Here is an 18,806-nt window from a genome sequence, read left to right on the forward strand (position 1 = left end):
GCATAGCTTTCATTTATAATAAAAACAAATTATATCGTATAGTAAGCTATAACGAGCCCGGGTGAAAAAATGTGAAGACAATACTGAAGGTCTGATTAATATATACTACAAAGATAAATGAAAAACAACAATGACGGTAATCACCAAACGGTGACAATTAAAACAGGGTTTGGAACTGGCACACACAGAATGTGGCGGCGTTAAACATTATGTGCTCAACTCTTTACCTTTAAATCTAAGACAATGGTGTTTCCATGGTTACATAATAACATATATAGGAGAAAGTTGTAAGCATCAGGCGGTCAATCGAACAGAGTCGGACTTAGGTCGATACAAAGCACGAACTGCAGATAACAATTACGCAAAAGACAAAATGTCAAAATCTAATATTTATACCTTTTTTATAATTCGGTAGAAAAATTAAGAAATAACTTTCTTATTGATTGCAGAATATCTTTTATCTTGTGTTGTAGTTGAGGAAACATCTTAAATATCACATGGCATAATTTGAAATATTACGGTCAATTGACAACCGGTCAGACTTTAATCCCAATTATTAAACAGGTTGACGTTCTTTATCGAGACGTAAGTTCATAATGTAGATCGTCGACTATTTAATGAAAGTATGTAAATACTACCCTTGGTAGATATACTATAGGTAACATTGAATGAACGTGAACTTATTAAAATAACTTGTGAGCTCAATATGGAAGTAGACCTTAGTAAGCTAATAATAACACATATTACCTGTTGAATTTATTCACTTAGTATAGTGTTGTCATAATTATTAAAAGTTCATAATGTAGACCGCCGCCTATTTATAATAAAATTGACATATAAAAATATGTAAATACTACCGCTCGTTGATATAATAGGTAACTTTGAATAAACGTGAACAAATCAAAGTAGCTTGTGAGCTCAACGTAGAACCTTATTGTGGTAAGCAAATTATCATTCAATTATACCTGTTGCATCAACTCTCTCCAATTTTGTCTTATTTATTTAGTATAAAAAGTTTTTAATCAGTATGCATGTATGTGAGTTGATAATGAATACCGTCGTCTATTAATAAAATACTACCTCTCATAACATAGAATTTTAGTTCTCACATCAAAATAGCTTGTTAGCTCAATGTGGAACTAGACATTGGTAAGCAAAGTATTATTCACTTATACCTGTTGCATCAACTCTCTCCACGTTTGCCTTAATTGCTAGTATCAAAGTTTTTTTTATCAGTACGTGAGTTGATAATGTAGACCGTCGTCTATTAATTAAATAAACATATAAAAGTATGTAAATACTACAGTAACCTCTCATGATGAATTTAAGTTATCACATCAATATAGCTCGTTTAGTTCAATGAGGAACTCGACTCTGGTAAGCAAAGTATCATTCAGTTATAACTGTTGCATTAATTCTCTCCAATTTTGTCTTATTTTTTAATATAAATATTCTTCATCGTAATTTGATAATGTAAACCGTCGTCTATCAAAATATTTAACATCATATAAAAGTATGTAAATATACTACCTCTCGTAGTTAAAACTCGGTTACATTGTATTAACGTGAACATATCAAAATTGCTTGTGAGCTCAATGTGGATCTGGACTCTGGTAAGCTTATAAGTAAACGGATTATCATAATACAAGTAGTCCGAAAGATAAACTTTTGAACTATACAATATATGCTTATTTGGCATAAACATAATAAATATAAAAATTGTTGATTTAAGTATAGTTTTAAGAAGACAAATTGGAATAAATACAGTTATTTCATGTTGTTATCGGCAATTTTAATTTGTTAAATTCAAATATCTAACTACTATTATTGAATGTGTTTTAACAGACCAGAGACGTAAAATGCAGAGTTATTTTCCAATCAAATTACCAAGTAGAAATAAGAAGTTTCTACAGCAGCCACTATACATAAGAAGTAACGTAATCTTTTTACGATATAATTTATTTGTAAATTTCAATTTAGAACTCTTTGTAAAAATACTAAAGCTAGGCTTTTTTTGTCTATTTTGTTGTGAGCTTTTTATTTTGAAATGCAGACACTTTTTTTTTATAATTTTGCCTTCCTAACTTTTATCGAGACCATAGACAATGGTGTAACGATCCTCCTTAACAGTTGGCGGGGATCTCGAGCAAATTTGGTGGTAACCGTTAGCAGACGTGTTTTGAGAGAATTCCTGGTTAAGTTTATTCGGTTACATCATACTTTGTTATTTATTTTACAAATAGTAAAAAAAACGTATTTAATGTTTAGGTGTGATAATAAAAAAATAGTAATAGTATTGGAAAAAGTAAAGGATTGAACAACGCCTACGCAGATAGACGAAAAAGATTGGAGGAGCAGCGAAACATATTTTAATGGTAAGTTAAAAAAAAAAAAAACAGCTGCGCCATGAGCGCATGATACGCTCGACGCCCGACGTCTTGTGTGGAAGTTTTATGCAATAATCATAAATAGTTTCTGAGAAAGTTTTAAGCAATAACCATATATTGTTTTTGAGACACAGCGGGACATGTGAAACCCCAAACCCTGTTTTTTTTTTTTTTACAAAATATCACTAAAATAAAATTTTGAATCAAAACCAAAAAGTATACAGATCTTTAGATTAATATAACAAAGAAGTGTGTAAAGTTTTAAGCAATAATCATAAATTATTTTTGAGATACGGCGCGACATGACGTAAAACAAAACCTCCCCTGTTTAAAAAAATACTCAATAACTCCAAAATAAAATTTTGAATCATCACCAAAAAGTATACAGATCTTTAGATTAATATAACAAAGAAGTGTGTAAAGTTTTAAGCAATAATCATAAATTGTTTTTGAGATACGGCACAACATGTAAAAAAAACCTCCCCCTTTTTTACAAAATACTCAATATCTCAAAAATGAAATTTTGAATCATCACCAAAAAGTATACAGATCTTTAGATTAATATAATAAAGAAGTGTGTAAAGTTTTAAGCAATAATCATTAATCGTTTTTGAGATATGGTGCGACATGTAAAAAACCCTCCCCCTTTTTTACAAAATACTCAAATAACTAAAAAATAAAATTTTGAATCATCACCAAAAAGTATACAGATATTAAGATCAATATAACTAAGAAGTGTTTAAAGTTTTAAGCCATAATCAAGATTCGTTTTTGAGATACGGTGCGACATGTGAAAAAAACACACCCCTGTTTTAGTTACAAAGTGCCGTAACTCAAAAAGTTTCAATCTTATTTTCACCAAAAAGTAAACAGATCATTTGACCATCATAAGAAACAACTTTGTTAAGTTTCATGAAATTTGGATAAGTCGTTCTCAAGTTACGGTGCGACATGTTTACGCCGGACAGACAGACGGACGGACAGACAGACGGACGGACACCGGACATTTGTATACCATAATACCATAATTTTGACGGGCGTATAAAAAGCAGATACAATAAAAAAAATCAAAAACAATAACAAACCAATCACATCTATTGTAAAGGCCAACGTAACTTTGGACGATTCAGGAGGACGTTTATTCTCATAGCAACCGAAAGATTTTAACGTATGGTACAACACTTTTAGCGGGGAAATAGGTTTTGCGATAGGGAAACTATAAATAGGCGTTTTTCAATAAAAACGTGAATTCTTGTCCCAGTCAGTTTAAAAAAACAATGTGTTTGATCTTTACAAGTAATTTTTTGTGCAGTCAGTACATTGAATTAGATTTCAAGCAAAGACACAGTCTATTTTTAGAGAGATATTGATTCCTGAATGGTCCAAAATAACCAAAATGGCATGTCCCTAGACCAACTGTTCAACATTCATACTCTAAAATATTGTAAAACAAAGGTAAACATAAGTACTTTTAAAAGTATTCAAACGTATGTTTAGAGCCAACATATTTTAATAAACAGCTTTTGACAAAGGATTTTTAATTTTAGAAGGTGCGTCCCTGACAAAATGTCCACTACGAAATCAAGTCATTAAACTTTGCTAATAAACAGTTTTATAAAATCAATGTAATTTTTTTTGCAAGAGATATAAACACTAGGGTCTTACAAAAGAAGTGATGGTTTTATAATGGCAGTTAAATTGTTGTTAGAAAAAATTGAGCACATCAAATGGACCAGAGTGATACCGTATTTTTGTTAATGTCAACTACGAAACCGGTCAAATCTTCTTCAGTATCTTGTTTTAAAATTATGAAAAAAATATCAGTGTACAGCTTGATACGTGCTTTGATGAATACAATCAGTCTTCTTACTATTGCAATATAGGCATTGTTGGGAAAAAATAAAACATGTGAATATGTCCACTACGAAACGGTCACCTACGAAACGAGTATGGGAGAAAAACGTTTCGTAGTGGACACTACCACTACCATGCAGTCTTGTTTTACTCTTTGTTCAATTATATTCGTGCAAAACAAATAACAACGGTTAGATTCATGTAATTTTCAGTATGTGTTTGTTAACATACAATAGGGTTGGTGTCAACTACGAAACGTTTTGTCCACTACGAAACGTTTTGTCCACTACGAAATTGTTTTTGAACTACGAAACGCATCAAAATGTCCACTACGTAACGTGAGTTGTACCTTCATATGTGAAGTACTGTCTAATCTTTATCGACAAAAATGGTTCTCCAATTCAGAAAAAAACAGTTAGATCTTTCTAGTATACAAAGTAAAACAAACTGGAATGTCTATAGGAGACATTTAAAATTGCAATAAGATGTGTGTTTAGAATCAGTTTCGAAGTGGACAAATGTCCGTTACGAAACACTACACAAATTATGAAAATAATATAATTTTAAAGAGTATTTAAGATTGCACCTTTTGTTTACAAACAGGTCTTTAATAGAGGTATTCATAATAACTCTTGAAATAAAATTTAAGACAAGTTGATTTTCCATTATTTTATGTCTGAAATTCACGCTTTTATTGAAAAACGCCCAAATAAGTTATAAATTCCATAGTTTTTTTTATTTTAATAGGAAACAAAAAAATCTTTATTTTACTAAAGTCTAAATATTCATTGCGACTTGTCGGACTAAACATCGCAATAACACAATTTTTTGTTAAGATAAAAAGTAAAATATGAATTTCTTTTTGTAAAAGAGATATTTATTCTTCGTACTTTAAAATAGTTAAATATTAACTTCACGGAGCCAATTACAGAAATGAAGGTCAGGATGTATCATCCAATGGCACAAAATAAATAAAGGTACTCAAAAGAACATATTGCTGCTCTTCATATCAAAATCGCAAAGCGCCTGCGCCTTCAACACGGCTATTGTTAGCATCCACATGCATGTTTTAACAGCTTGAAAAGAAATTTCTTCGTCTCCATTGAGGCTAAGGAAATTTGTAATTCGACTGATATGTATTATAATTACCTCTCCTGAGTGAACATCATGATTGGCATTTAGAACAGACGTAGCGGTAACTTTACGATAAACCATGAGATGATCTTATTTTTGTTAGGAATCAATTGCATTTTTTTTAACACAACTGTTCTCGTTTGAATTGTTATACATTTGTCACTTCGGAATCTTTTAATAAAAGCTTACTATGTGGTATGGGTTTGCTCATTGTTGAAGTCAGTACTGTAGCCAGATCATATTTGACAAGAAGAATGTGTCCAAAGTACACGAATGCCCCACTCGCACTATCATTTTCCATGTTTAATGGACCGTGAAATTGGATAAAAAATATAATTGGGCATTAAAATTAGAAAGATAATATCATAGGGAACATGTGTACTTAGTTTCAAGTTGATTGGACTTCAACTTCATCAAAAACTACCTTGACCAAAAACTTTAACCTGAAACATGCACTTTCATTTTCTATGTTCAGTGGACCGTGAAATTGGGCTCAAAAGTTTAATTTGGCTTTAAGATTAGAAAGATCATATCATAAGGAACATGTGTACTAAGTTTCAAGTTGATTGGACTTCAACTTAATCAAAAACTACCTTGACCAAAAACTTTAACCTGAAGCGGGACAGACGGACGAACGAACAGACGAACGAAGGACAGACATACAGACAGACGGACGAACGGACGCACAGACCAGAAAATATAATGCCCCTCTACTATCGTAGGTGGGGCATAAAAAGAAAACAAATAGTACACAAATTGACTTAAGTTGTAAATTGAACCGTTATATTTTTTTTAATGTTTTGCAAAACAAACAAAATCTAAAATTAACTTCATGCATGTGAAAATGATATTGTTTTACCATTTTACGAAATTAATTTATACATTTTCAGATGTTGCAAACCATTGTTACTTTACTCGTATTTTCTATCATTTCCGCGAAGAAACCACCAAATATTCTAATTATTATTGCCGATGATTTGGGATATGGTGACGTGGGTTGCTTCGGAAACAAAACTATACCTACCCCAAGTATTGATAAGCTAGCTAGTCAAGGAGCCAGACTAACTCACCATCTTGCAGCTTCATCTCTGTGTACACCTAGTAGATCTGCGATGTTGACGGGACGATATCCTTCTCGAACAGGTACGGATGTAAAAAGTAAAATCACAAAAATACTGAACTTAGAGGAAAATCAATTTTGAAAGTCCATAATCACATGGCAAAATCAAATAACAAAACGTATCAAAAACGAATGGACAATAACTGTCATATTCCTGACTTGGTACAGGCATTTTCAAATGTAGAAAATGGTGGATTGAACCTGGTTCTATAGCGCTAACCCTCTCACTTTAATGACAGTCTCATCAAATTCCGTTATATTTACATTGATGCGTTAAATAAACAGACCCAATAAATAAAATCGTCAAAATATGGGTACATCAGTCATCATCGTATAACAATTTTAAAAGGGACAATTTAACAGAACACAAAAATATCTTTGATTTGAGTATCTGACGTCAGAAAATTTTATATGTCACATAAATTTGTCGTTCAATGTGCATACAAACGATTTTAAAATTTTACATTGACATTTCATACAGGGTTAAAAAATCAAAAGTATGTAAGAATAAATTTCAGAAATAGACCGAGATTTAAACTAGTCCAAAAGTTATATATAGAATTTATAAGAATCCACAAATAGTTAATTCCACTAACCGATTGAATGATTTTGACGTTTGTGGTTCAACGTATATAGTAATTCATAATAGAAATATATCAGAATGACATATAATAGAACAATATCATACAGACGGGATCTTTTAAAGTACAGAGTGACGTTATAAGAACAAAAGAAATACAAAAAGTCGCATATACAAAACAAACCACCAAAAAATGAAAGCCAATACAAACAAATTGACGAGATGTATAAGTACCGAGCCAAGTCAAACGAATATCACATAAAACCATTCAACAGTAAAAGTAATATTAATAATAAAACAAAGACAAATGAAAGAACTATAAAACACGTTGTTAAGATGATAAACAGCATCAGTACGCATAATCTATACATCAAAACCATCGTGTATTATTTGAGAAGTTGATACGGAATATTTATCAACAAGGTCTTGGTACCTTCCGATGAACTTTTTTTTAGAAAAAGGACGAGACGGTCTTTGACATAACCCTGGTTCATCAACTTTCTACTCAGACACTGATGACGTTTCACAAAGTCGGAGTAGAAGCTGCAAGCTCTTGAATATCGAATAAGTTGGGAAATATATATGCCATCTGCAGGTGAAGTTGGTATATTGCTACTAAGGTGGGGGAAATTTATAATTTTAAAATTAAAATCGTCTCGTTTGTCATAGATGACATACTTTTTTTTTAGAGCAAATTCCTACTGTTCAATCATGTATGACGATTTCTGGTGTAACCGATTATTTTAAGTGAAAGGGATGACACACTTAATTATTGGATGTGGGATATAGGGGGTTAAATTTTAGGAATAATCAACCCTGTTCAAATCGACATGATGAGCAAGAACTGTTTGATTTGCTAGTTCACAATGTAACAATCGACAATAAGACATGTTACTCTACCGAGTACATTATACTGACGCTGAGCCGACACGTCTTTGTTCTTACATGTACTCCTAAATGCCAAATTTTTACTAGAGAAGCATCACATACATACAGTCGTCCTATTTCATGTGCACATTTCATCATTTACGTCGCATATTCTGCAATTATAGTCTTTTCAAGAAAAAATAACCGTATGACCAAACAAAGAGCAATGCTGTGTTGCAAAAGTTTCAAATTAGATTAACCAAGAAAACAATGAAATAGTTCTGTTTTAATTCCTAGTATTTAGGTAACCCAAAACTCCAGTCGTTATATTTCGCTTAATACGATCAAAACATCTACCCCCGAAAGACCATTACAATTTGTATAGGATTAACGCGTCCACAGCTTTTTGTTGTCTGCAAGCCCTCTAGAGGACACTGATCGTAAGAGGGCGCTGAATTGTTCGAGTTAGTATTGGTTATTATACTTATATAATACAAGTTATAATGTGTATGGTTATGCGAGCTTAACGAATACAATTTATTATAGCCTTTAACATAATGTTTCACAGGAATGGTATCAACTCCACAATCAAGAGCTGCTGGAATAATTTTATTTCTTGCAAGTTCAGCAGGATTGCCACAAAGTGAAGTTACAATTGCAGAGCAGGCCAAGTCAAAAGGATATAGAACTGGATTAATAGGTAAATAAATAAACTACAATTCAAGGGTTGTCGTTCGTTGCTATACAACAAATAGGTTTTTTTGTTCACTAATTTGTTAATAAATCCGGCCGTTAGTTTTCTCGTTTTAACAGTTTTACTTTTTTATTTCGGGACTTTTTATAGCTAAAGCTGAAATGTAGTATGGGTTATTCTCATTATTGAAGACCTTACGATGACCTATAGGTGTCATTAAGTCCTTTGAGAAGATAGATGTCTTCTGTTGACTAGCTCGAGTACTGCAAATTGTGAGCTGCCGATTTGATAAGACAAATGATCAATATAAACATATTATACACTATACAATGTGAAAACAAGTCAATAACACCATTGTTCAACAAAAATATATACTCATAAATGTTGACCTTTTGTATTTGAATAACTGAATAAATGAATGTTTCGTGGCGGCCCAGGAAAACCCAATTTAGGAAACCTGTGTCCTTTTGTCAATGCCAACGAAACTCTAAATGTTGGACTTCACTAATCAAATGAGAAAAAGAAAAAGAAAAACATAATTTTGTTTGTAAATATTGAAATAGAAAAGAAAGCGAGTCATTAGGACTCAAGGGCTATAACAAATTTTGGTACAAAAGTCGAAATACGATTACGTTTGTATAGCCAATCAATCTACATAAAAATCAATATATTTATCAAAATACAAAAACATGCTTATCTTTTTTCCATGAAAACCCTTAAAAATACGAGGTTCACAGTACGAAGAACAGGCTAGAATTAACTATATAAAACAGTCACTTTACAACCTATTTTTTGGCGCCAAAAATTCCTACACCTTCACGTACATGTATCACACATGCGCAAGAAGACAATCAATTATTCCCGTTATACTTATGTGCCTCGGGAATGTTTTAGTCTTCTTTCCACTTAATACATATAAACTCAACTATTTAAGGAAAAACACAACACAAACTTATGTTGTTGACTAGCTCGAGTACTGCACAGAGCAACAAAAATAGAAAAAATAAGAAAATAAATAAAGTCTTTGATACGGCTAACCTACTTTCTACGGAGTCGGCTACGTAGCCGTCTTTGCTTGAATCACTTTTCCACCTACCATGGCGCTTCCAGCACTTTTCATTGGCACCTGAATTTGCCGCCATAGTGGCATCACCAGACCTAAGCGAATGCAACCCAAGATTCAATTCAGGTGCAACTAGTCTTAATCTCTTAATAACACACTCCCTAGCAGTAGTGTAACTAATAGGTTTGTTAATACTAATTAATGCATATTTTTCTTACTTCTGTACATTGGTCGAAATAAAAACATATCACTATCCAAAGCTAATTCGGCTAAACTGGCATATCTAAAAAAAACATAGCATAAGGACAAGCCAAAGTATGACCTTTACAAATTAAAATTTCATCAACTGATCTGTACTGATCAGTCTTACTTCGCCTAATCTTAATAACTAAATGCTCATCTTTTACGAAAAAATCGTTACGTCTTAGCTGACTTAACTCATTAAAACGTAAAAAAAACCTAAAACCTAGCAAAGTCATCTAAAGATCCCTAACTACCAGTAAATCTGTAGAAATTGAAACATAAAACATAACGAATTAAGATATCAGTAGTGACTGGGTCTTTTTTTTTTTTATTAACAACAGGTTTAGCAGTTCTTTTAGCTGATTTATCATAAGTCTTGGAGACTTTTAAATGGTATACCATAGCCTTGCTCCATTACTTTTAAAATGTACTCACTTGTACCCGTCTCCTTCCATTTGTGTATTGCCTTATTCAATTTACCTACTGGTGTCAAAACGTTTACATGTAAATTTGAATGAACAGACGTCTGGTCATTACCCTCATCAACCTGACTGAACCGTCATTCTGCGAGTGACAGGCTTGTAACAATTATAACAAACACCAGGCTTCCTTGATACTGTCTGCCTATCTCTGCTTCCACTGGAACTCTCTGGTTTTACATAAGGGTCAGCGCGGGATCTCCTCTTTACTCTGTCTGCTTTGATCTTCCTTTCCGCTCTGTTTTGTGCCCGAAATATCTTTCTGTCATCTTCGAAATCGTGCGCCAAAGGATTTGCGGTATACTCCTGAACCAATTTCAACCCAAATTCCGAAGAGTCTGCCATCTTTACTAATTTTTGCCGATAATTTAAAAGTTCAATACCTTCAGATATCTTCTGTTTAGCCCTCGCGGCAGATGGGTCTTTTGTTTCGATAACAGCTTCTGCCTCTTTCAATCGATTGGGAACAAACCCTCTATATGGTGATCATACCTGTACAGATGGATAGTCCTTCTTTAGAGGAATAAAATTATTCCGCTATAAAGGGGTATTTTTGTTTAGACTGGATTTAAAGCAAATTAGGACAGAATGGCATTTTCTAGTTTTATTGGCTATAATTTTTAGCATTATATGCATCAATTATTGCACTTTACTCAATATTGTAATGACCAGTTTTCTGCTAAAGTGACAAAACTTGCAATCTATTGTATACTTATCTGAACACCTGATCAACAACAAAAGGGATAGTTGACTTTGAAGTTTTATGTTAAATGTAACAATAGAAATTCTGTTCAGTGAGGCATAAGTGAGCGGAATTTACCTGATCTTCACAGATTTCAATCATGGTGACCAATAGATTGGATATTTAGTCAAATAATCAGTAAACTGGGCATGCCTATATTAAAATGTTAAATTAAGTACATCAATTGGTGCATCAACTGTTGCAGGTTACTGCCATACTAAGTAGAAAATGCCATTCTGCCCTAATTTGCTTTAAATCCAATCTAAACAAAAATACCCCTCTATAGAGGGATAATCCTTCTTTAGAGGGATACAGTTATAATTATAGAAGAGTGACGAAAGATACCAAAGGGACAGTCAAACTCATAAATCTAAAACAAACTGACAACGCCATGGCTAAAAATGAAAAAGACAAACAAACAACAGCACACACGACACAACATAGAAAACTAAAGAATAAACAACACGAACCCCACCAAAAAACTAGGGGTGATCTCAGATGCTCCGGAAGGGTAAGCAGATCCTGCTCCACATGCGGCACCCGTCGTGTTGCTTATTTGATAACAAATCCGGTAAATAGTCTAATTCGGTAGGTCACATTCATTAAAGGGAAGGGGATTGTAGTTACGACGTAAGGAAGATATCCGATATCATTTGTGAAACGGTTATTCCATAACGGTCAACCAACTCGTGATGGCGTCCGTAAAATTTACGAAGGGATGATTTCAACTTCACCATTTGGAACTCTTGGTTCAATAGCTTCCTTGTGAGCAGCAACCCTCTATCAAGAAAATCATGATAGGAAATGCAAGCACGGGAATATCGTATTAATTGGGAGATATATACCCCGTATGCAGGTGCTGCTGGAATGTTGCTACTTAGAAATGGAAAGTTTACAATTGGAAAGCTGAAATCATCTCTTTTGTCGTAAAGTTTTGTTTTCAACCGACCCTCATTGTCAATTTCTAGATGTAAGTCAAGATATGAGGCCGACTTAACTGTATCTGTAGTATCCTTTATCTCAGCTCGATTGGATAGATGCGTTCCACATAGTCACCAAATTTTGAATTATTTAGTGAAAGAACATCATCTATTTAGCGAAAAGTAGAGTTAAAGGATATTGCTAACTTCTTATCTTTCTTCGTAAGAAGTTCCTGCATGAAGTCAGCCTCATAATATCCCTCTAAAGAAGTATTGTCCCTCTATACAGGTATAATCGCCATATAGAGGGTTTGTTCCCAACCTGATAAATACCAAGCCACGCCAAAAGTATATTACAAAAAAAAATGGACTCAACAGTAAACGTTAAAAATGTAGGCGTACAAAAGACAAATAACAACACTACATCATGTAATTAAGATGATAAACAACGTCAGTACCTTTAATCTATACGTCAAGACCAGCATATATTGTTTCAATCTCCGTACAGCGCTCGTTTCCTTTCCGTATACTTAGTACACTACAATACAATGATTTAGTGTAGTGATACGAAGTAAGTACGGATTGAATGTGAGCTCTGCGCTGGAGATTGATATTGTTTGTGATACGGAATATTTATCAACTTTGTATCTTTCGATGAACTCTAGTTTACAACACGGACAAAACTTTCCTTGACATCAAATGAAAAGTGTCAAAATCGTGTACAGACGTTGACGTGATCATAAAAATTTGGGTTGCGTCTCTTAATATAAGCCCTGAAAGCACCAAATAATTACATGATAAAAATGGGAATTCTCCCAAGAATTTTTAAATATATATCTTAATACTTCTAATTTGAATGAATTCTTTATTAAAGGAAAATGGCATCTTGGACTTAGTGAATCAAAATATAACGACAATATATTCCATCCTAATAACCAAGGATTTGATTATTATTATGGACATCCTCTAACAAACGTTCAAGACTGGTACAATGATGGATCAAGCCTTCTCTATCACCAAATTCCAAGGATTAGCTGGTATGCATTAACAAGTGTTATTGTGACGATGCTAACTATGTATTTTCTTTACAAGAGAGAATACATTGGACTTAAAATAGCAATATTTGTACTTTTGTTGTTGATTCTTTTATGGTCATATTTTTTCTTTGCGTTTCTTAATATGATCCTGCTCAACTCGTTGCTGTATCGCAATTTAGATATCGTTGAACAACCAATAAATTTAGAAACGTTGTCTGAACGTTATACTAAGGAAAGCATTGAGTTCTTGGAAAACAGCACGCACAATAATGCACCATTTTTACTGGTAGTTGGCTGGAACCATGTTCATACTGCTCTGATAACATCAAAAAGATTTCGCGGGAAATCCAAACATGGTCGCTATGGAGACGCAGTTGAAGAACTGGATTACGGAACAGGACAAATTATATCTAAACTCGATGATCTTGGCCTAACCGATGATACTCTAGTTTATTTTACATCAGATAATGGCGCTCATTTAGAGGAAAGGGGAATGCACGGTGAGGTCGACGGAGGAATCAATTCACCCTTTAAAGGTGTGTGTTCGTCTTATATACATCATAATAGAAAAAAAAACATGTACATATAATATCTATCCATGAAACAAAATCAGTACATGCACAATTAAAACAAAAAAAAAAAAAAAAAAAACTCAACAAATAACAGCGCTTTTATTGCTGTCCTTCATCTCAAAGTCACATTTAGTCCTTCAATACGGAGCAAAACGAAACTTTCAGCTCACTGCAAGTTCTAGGCGGCTCATAGCAAGGTGTTGATTATGTCTGTGACTTTGTCATTTTATATCACACTATTGACAAATGACAAAGGTCATCCTGCTGTAAATGGTGAAACGAGGATCCAAAATTGTCCGTTTTCCAAATAACATACACGAGAACATTGATATCAATCAACACTATTTTCCCCCGTCTATATTTTACTTTTGTATTGTTTCGGTTAAAAATTGAACATTTTAACACAACAAAAAATAAATAAAAAACACCATACAAGATTTTTTCTGTATTGTTGCCATTCCCGTTACATATCCGAAAACAACTGCGTACATTACAGTTAAAATATTAAAGCATGCAATCCAAGAGTTTAAATGCCTTGCTTGCTAACTTTGTTTTGTTATTTGCATGCCCATGCATTGTACTTTAGATTGACACCTAAATTCAATGGAAACGTGAAGTAACAGTTTGTTTACTATATAAAAAAGAGTTGATTGGGCAATGGATATTATATTGGAAACAAGTTTAATATTCATTGACCAATTAAACCTTCGTGTTTAGTAAACAGACTGTTAGACTCCAACTACCCATTGAATTAAGGTTCCACTAAAGTCAAAATATAGGACACTTCATAAACATCTAAACTTTGCCTGTATTTTTCAACCTATAATGAATAAAGCCATAAACTATGAGAACATATGTTCATTTAAACATACTTTATATATACACATTGTGTAAATTATAAATAAACTTGAAATTGTTATGTTGTGGCCAAACCGGTTCTTGGGGTGAACACTAAATTTTCAAAAAAATCTGCAGGCCTGCAAGACGACTTAATTTGCTTAAAATTGGTATGGACGAATACTGTTACATGTAATGCAGGGCAAGCGCAAGCTGATTTGTCACATACATATGTTTTAATGGCATATTTGTCCAATTTCTGTATTGTACCTTCGATATTCGTTCACTTAGATACATGAAATTAAATGAAACTCGAAAATCAATACATTTTATAAAAAATCAACATGCGCTTGCCCTGCATTACATGTAATAGTATTCGTCCATACCAATTTTAAGCAAATTAAGTCGTCTTGCAGGCCTCCAGATGTTTTTGAAAATTTATTGTTCACCCAAAGAACCGGTTTGGACACAACATAACAATTTCAAGTTTATTTACAATTTATACAGTGTGTATATGTAAAGTATGTTTAAATGAACATATGTTCTCATAGTTTATGACTTTATTCATTATAGGTTGAAAAATACAGGCAAAGTTTAGATGTTTATGAAGTGTCCTATTTTTTGACTTTAGTGGAACCTTAAGGTGTCAATCTGAATTACAATGCATGAGCAAACAACCAAACAAAGTTGGCAAGCAAGGCATTTAAACTCTTGGATTGCATGCTTTAATATTTTAACTGTAAATCTACGTGATTGAAACCGTTTCGGCAGATATATAATGGATTGTGAGTCTACATGTTGTTAAATGTTATTAAACAGCCACTGTATTTATTTGACCAATTCTTTCAAATTTGGACTATTCTTTCATATGTTATATTGTTGATTATCATTTGCAGGTGGTAAAGGACACCCATCTGTAGATGGTGGAATAAGGGTCCCATCCATAGTCCGTTTTCCAAACCAAATACAAAAGAACATTGATATCAACGAACCAACAACTCAGATGGATATGTTCACAACAATCAGTAATTTGATTGAGGCAGACATACCAAAGGATAGACCTATTGACGGAAAAGATATCATGCCTCTAATGAAACAGAAAGAAACCATCACTCCTAATCCGTTTCTGTATCACTATTGTAACAATGAAATCCATGCAATGAGATACAGACCGCCAGAAGGTAAATTGATACATTGTTTATATTTCACTGATTGGTATTCTGATTAAAATTCAGATCTACCACAAATCGCCAAAGCTCATATCAACATGCCGAAATCAAAGACCTATACATGTATTTTGGATTGGATTGCAAAGGTTGATTGATACTTGCTTGGTGTTTAGTGGTTTCGTTCATTTAAAGGAATAGTACGACAAAACAATATCTTAATCATTCAATGTAGTAAAACAGGTTTTTGTGAATAAGGTCGTTGATTTAGGCTAATATATTAAAGGTATAAGGTTTTTAATTTGATACTCCAGACGTACGTTCCGTCTACATAAGACTCATCAGTGACAATCAGATCAAAATTTGTTTTAAAGCCAAACAAGTATAAAGTCGAAGAGCATTAAGACACCAAAAATTCCAAAAAAATGTGCCAAATACGGCTAAGGTAATCTATGCCTAAGATAAAAAAAAAAAAAAAAGTCCTGAGTATAAAAGGTGATCTCAAAGAAAAGTCTTGTATCTTTTCCCAACATAATATAAAAGTAAGAAAATGTGGTATGATTATCAATGAGACAATGCATTTGAACATTTTATTTGATATCAGCCTAGGTTTGAACGTCCCATGTCAGATCAGAATAAATTTTCTTTTATGCATCCTACACTATTAAAGACTACAGAGATATTTGAAAACAATAAAAAAAAAAGGCGCCACACAGACAATCAACTAACCATGTTTCATAACTTATCTACCTGTAGAATCAAATTACAAAGACCATTCTGTGATGTCTAGCAAGCCGTAATTATCCATATCAAACAAGAAATGTAATGTCAAAATAATAACTGAAGACAAAAAAATATAGGATCTCCATGCAAACAATACGAGTTACTAGAATAACCTTCATTTGATACATTCGAGACAAAAAGTGGTTTCAACAATAACATTAAACGCTAGAAAGCTCATTAACATAAGGACCTAAACCAATCAGAAAAACAGAAACAAAAATCATCTGGATCATGTCAATACCAAACCCCGGACTACTGTGCTGATGATACTCATGTCACTCACGGGAAATGAATAATGTGAAGTATAAAATGACAAACAAAAAACGACATGGGCAACAAAGAAGATTATAAACCCAGAGCAATTATTACCCATCATCTATATACCATTGTAAAATTGAACTGACGAATATAACTTAATAATCAGTTGAAGCTCTTGACCGTACACTGTAGTTATACGGAACAGTGGCTACTATGGGCTGATGTTATATGGCTTATGAAATGTTATTTTGTTGAACTTGTTGTTGTAGAACTGCTTATTTATTGATGCAAGTTAACCACAATTGTACTCACTTTAGACTTGCAGACAGTTTGTATCAACCATCTTGTGCATTGTATGTTTGTTTTTATAGAAAATTGTTTTTTTTTTGCTGTTTTCATATATTCTTTTTACTTATAGGAAATAAAGTTTGGAAGCTTGTGTTTAAAGAGCCAAATTATATGCAAGGACAAGAGAAGTGTGAAGGTTTAGCGTGTTTGTGCAGAAACGCATTAGTATTAAACCCTCCTGTGTTTTATGAACTGACTTCAGATCTAGGAGAACGAAAACCAGTACCATCTGATTCTAGTGAAAAGTATAGAAATCTTAGAGATATTATGATGAAACAGTTAGATGATCATGTGACATCTGTTGGTACTATAAATTATCAGTTGACATTTACTAAACTTCTATGGAATCCCTTTTTACAACCTTGTTGCAATTTCCCTACATGTAAATGCACTGATTCTAAATATAGTTAAAATATTGTGTGGTATTGATGAGTTTCAAACATGAAATTAAGCTATATAAAATAGTCTGACCAAGTTAAATACATGACGGAATTAACTATCCAAACACTAAATTTGAGTATGATTTAAATATATATGGTAATATAGAGTACACAGGTGAAAATTTCGTATTTCCTTTTCAAATAAAACAAGAATCGGATTTAAAAGATGTGTCAGTAATTTTTGATAAATGGGTTTTAGCGTAAAATAATCATTAATTTTGATTTCCATAAATACTGAATATTAAGAAACTAACTATTCCGACACATTATAATGCAAAAAAAATGTGTCTGTTAAGTTATTATAAAAAAAATCACACTCCAATATTCTTGTATTTAGGAAATGAATTTTAAAAGGGTATCACTATAGTTTATCGTATGAGCATTATTGAATATTTGATCAAAATGCTTCGTCTAAATACTTAAATTTATGATTTGATTGGAGGGGGTTCGTGTTTCTCATTCTTTTGTTTTCTATAAAATTGAGAATGGAAATCGGGAACACTAGTATGTTTGATTATCTGTCCTGTTGGTTGTCTTTTGTCCATTTGTTCGTGTTTTGCCATTGCATTATCAGTTTGTTTTCGACATATAAGTTTGAAAATCCCCTTGAGATCTTTCATATATTTCTTGCAGCCTAATTTACCCGCCTTCGTCAACGTCGACAAATTTGAAGAACTTTTTGTTATGATTTATTGTTAATATTTTCGTCAATTTATATGCAGCCATTAACGTTAACTAAACAACCAATCAATTGAAATGTAGTTGTTGCTCAATCTATAATGCTGTTTTCTTTCTAATTGTTTCTCAACTTTATTATAGGTTCATTATAAATTGTTGAATATGGTCATTGTGTTTCTTGGTTATTTTATTTGTTAACACAGGAAATTAATTTGTTAATTGCAGGTCATATATCTTGATCTGCACTTATAAATATAGTCTATTGTCGTTAAGTTTTTATTTTGAACTTTAAATGTGACAATTTTGTAATATTTATCATTTTTGTATATTTTGTAAAATAAATTTGAAAAGAGTTTCGCTATCTATATAACATAAGGATGTGCTATGATTGCTAACGAGACAGCTTTCTAATTGAGTCAAAACGCAGCGGATTGAAGCAAACATAGGCTACCGTACTGTCTTGTTTAATGAGAAACACCCATACCACATAGCAAACTATAAAATACCTCGACATGACAAGGTGTAAAAACAATTCAAACTACAAAAACTATCGGCCTAATAACTATATAAATAAAAACCAAATGGGACACTTAGCAAAGAACTA

The 18,806-nt window shown here is 32.7% G+C and overlaps 1 protein-coding gene across 1 annotated transcript; it reads left to right on the top strand.

The window, feature by feature from the left end:
• Positions 1–2,267: 2,267 nt before the first annotated feature.
• On the top strand, positions 2,268–18,555 carry LOC139527971 (steryl-sulfatase-like). Its single transcript, XM_071323714.1, has 6 exons — positions 2,268–2,375; positions 6,266–6,518; positions 8,511–8,642; positions 12,958–13,656; positions 15,426–15,710; positions 17,155–18,555. Exons 1-6 carry the CDS (start codon positions 2,373–2,375, stop codon positions 17,493–17,495), a joined length of 1,713 nt encoding a protein of 570 aa, XP_071179815.1. The 5' UTR covers positions 2,268–2,372; the 3' UTR covers positions 17,496–18,555.
• Positions 18,556–18,806: the final 251 nt, after the last annotated feature.

This window comes from Mytilus edulis, chromosome 6 (assembly GCF_963676685.1).
Source record: "Mytilus edulis chromosome 6, xbMytEdul2.2, whole genome shotgun sequence".
Taxonomy (NCBI): Eukaryota; Metazoa; Mollusca; class Bivalvia; order Mytilida; family Mytilidae; genus Mytilus; species Mytilus edulis.

Bases quoted from the DNA above. Each gene is read 5' to 3' on its own strand.
- LOC139527971 (XM_071323714.1), top strand. The intron at 6,519-8,510 runs GTACGGATGTAA...AATGTTTCACAG, and splicing joins ACGATATCCTTCTCGAACAG to GAATGGTATCAACTCCACAA. The intron at 15,711-17,154 runs GTAAATTGATAC...TTTTACTTATAG, and splicing joins GAGATACAGACCGCCAGAAG to GAAATAAAGTTTGGAAGCTT.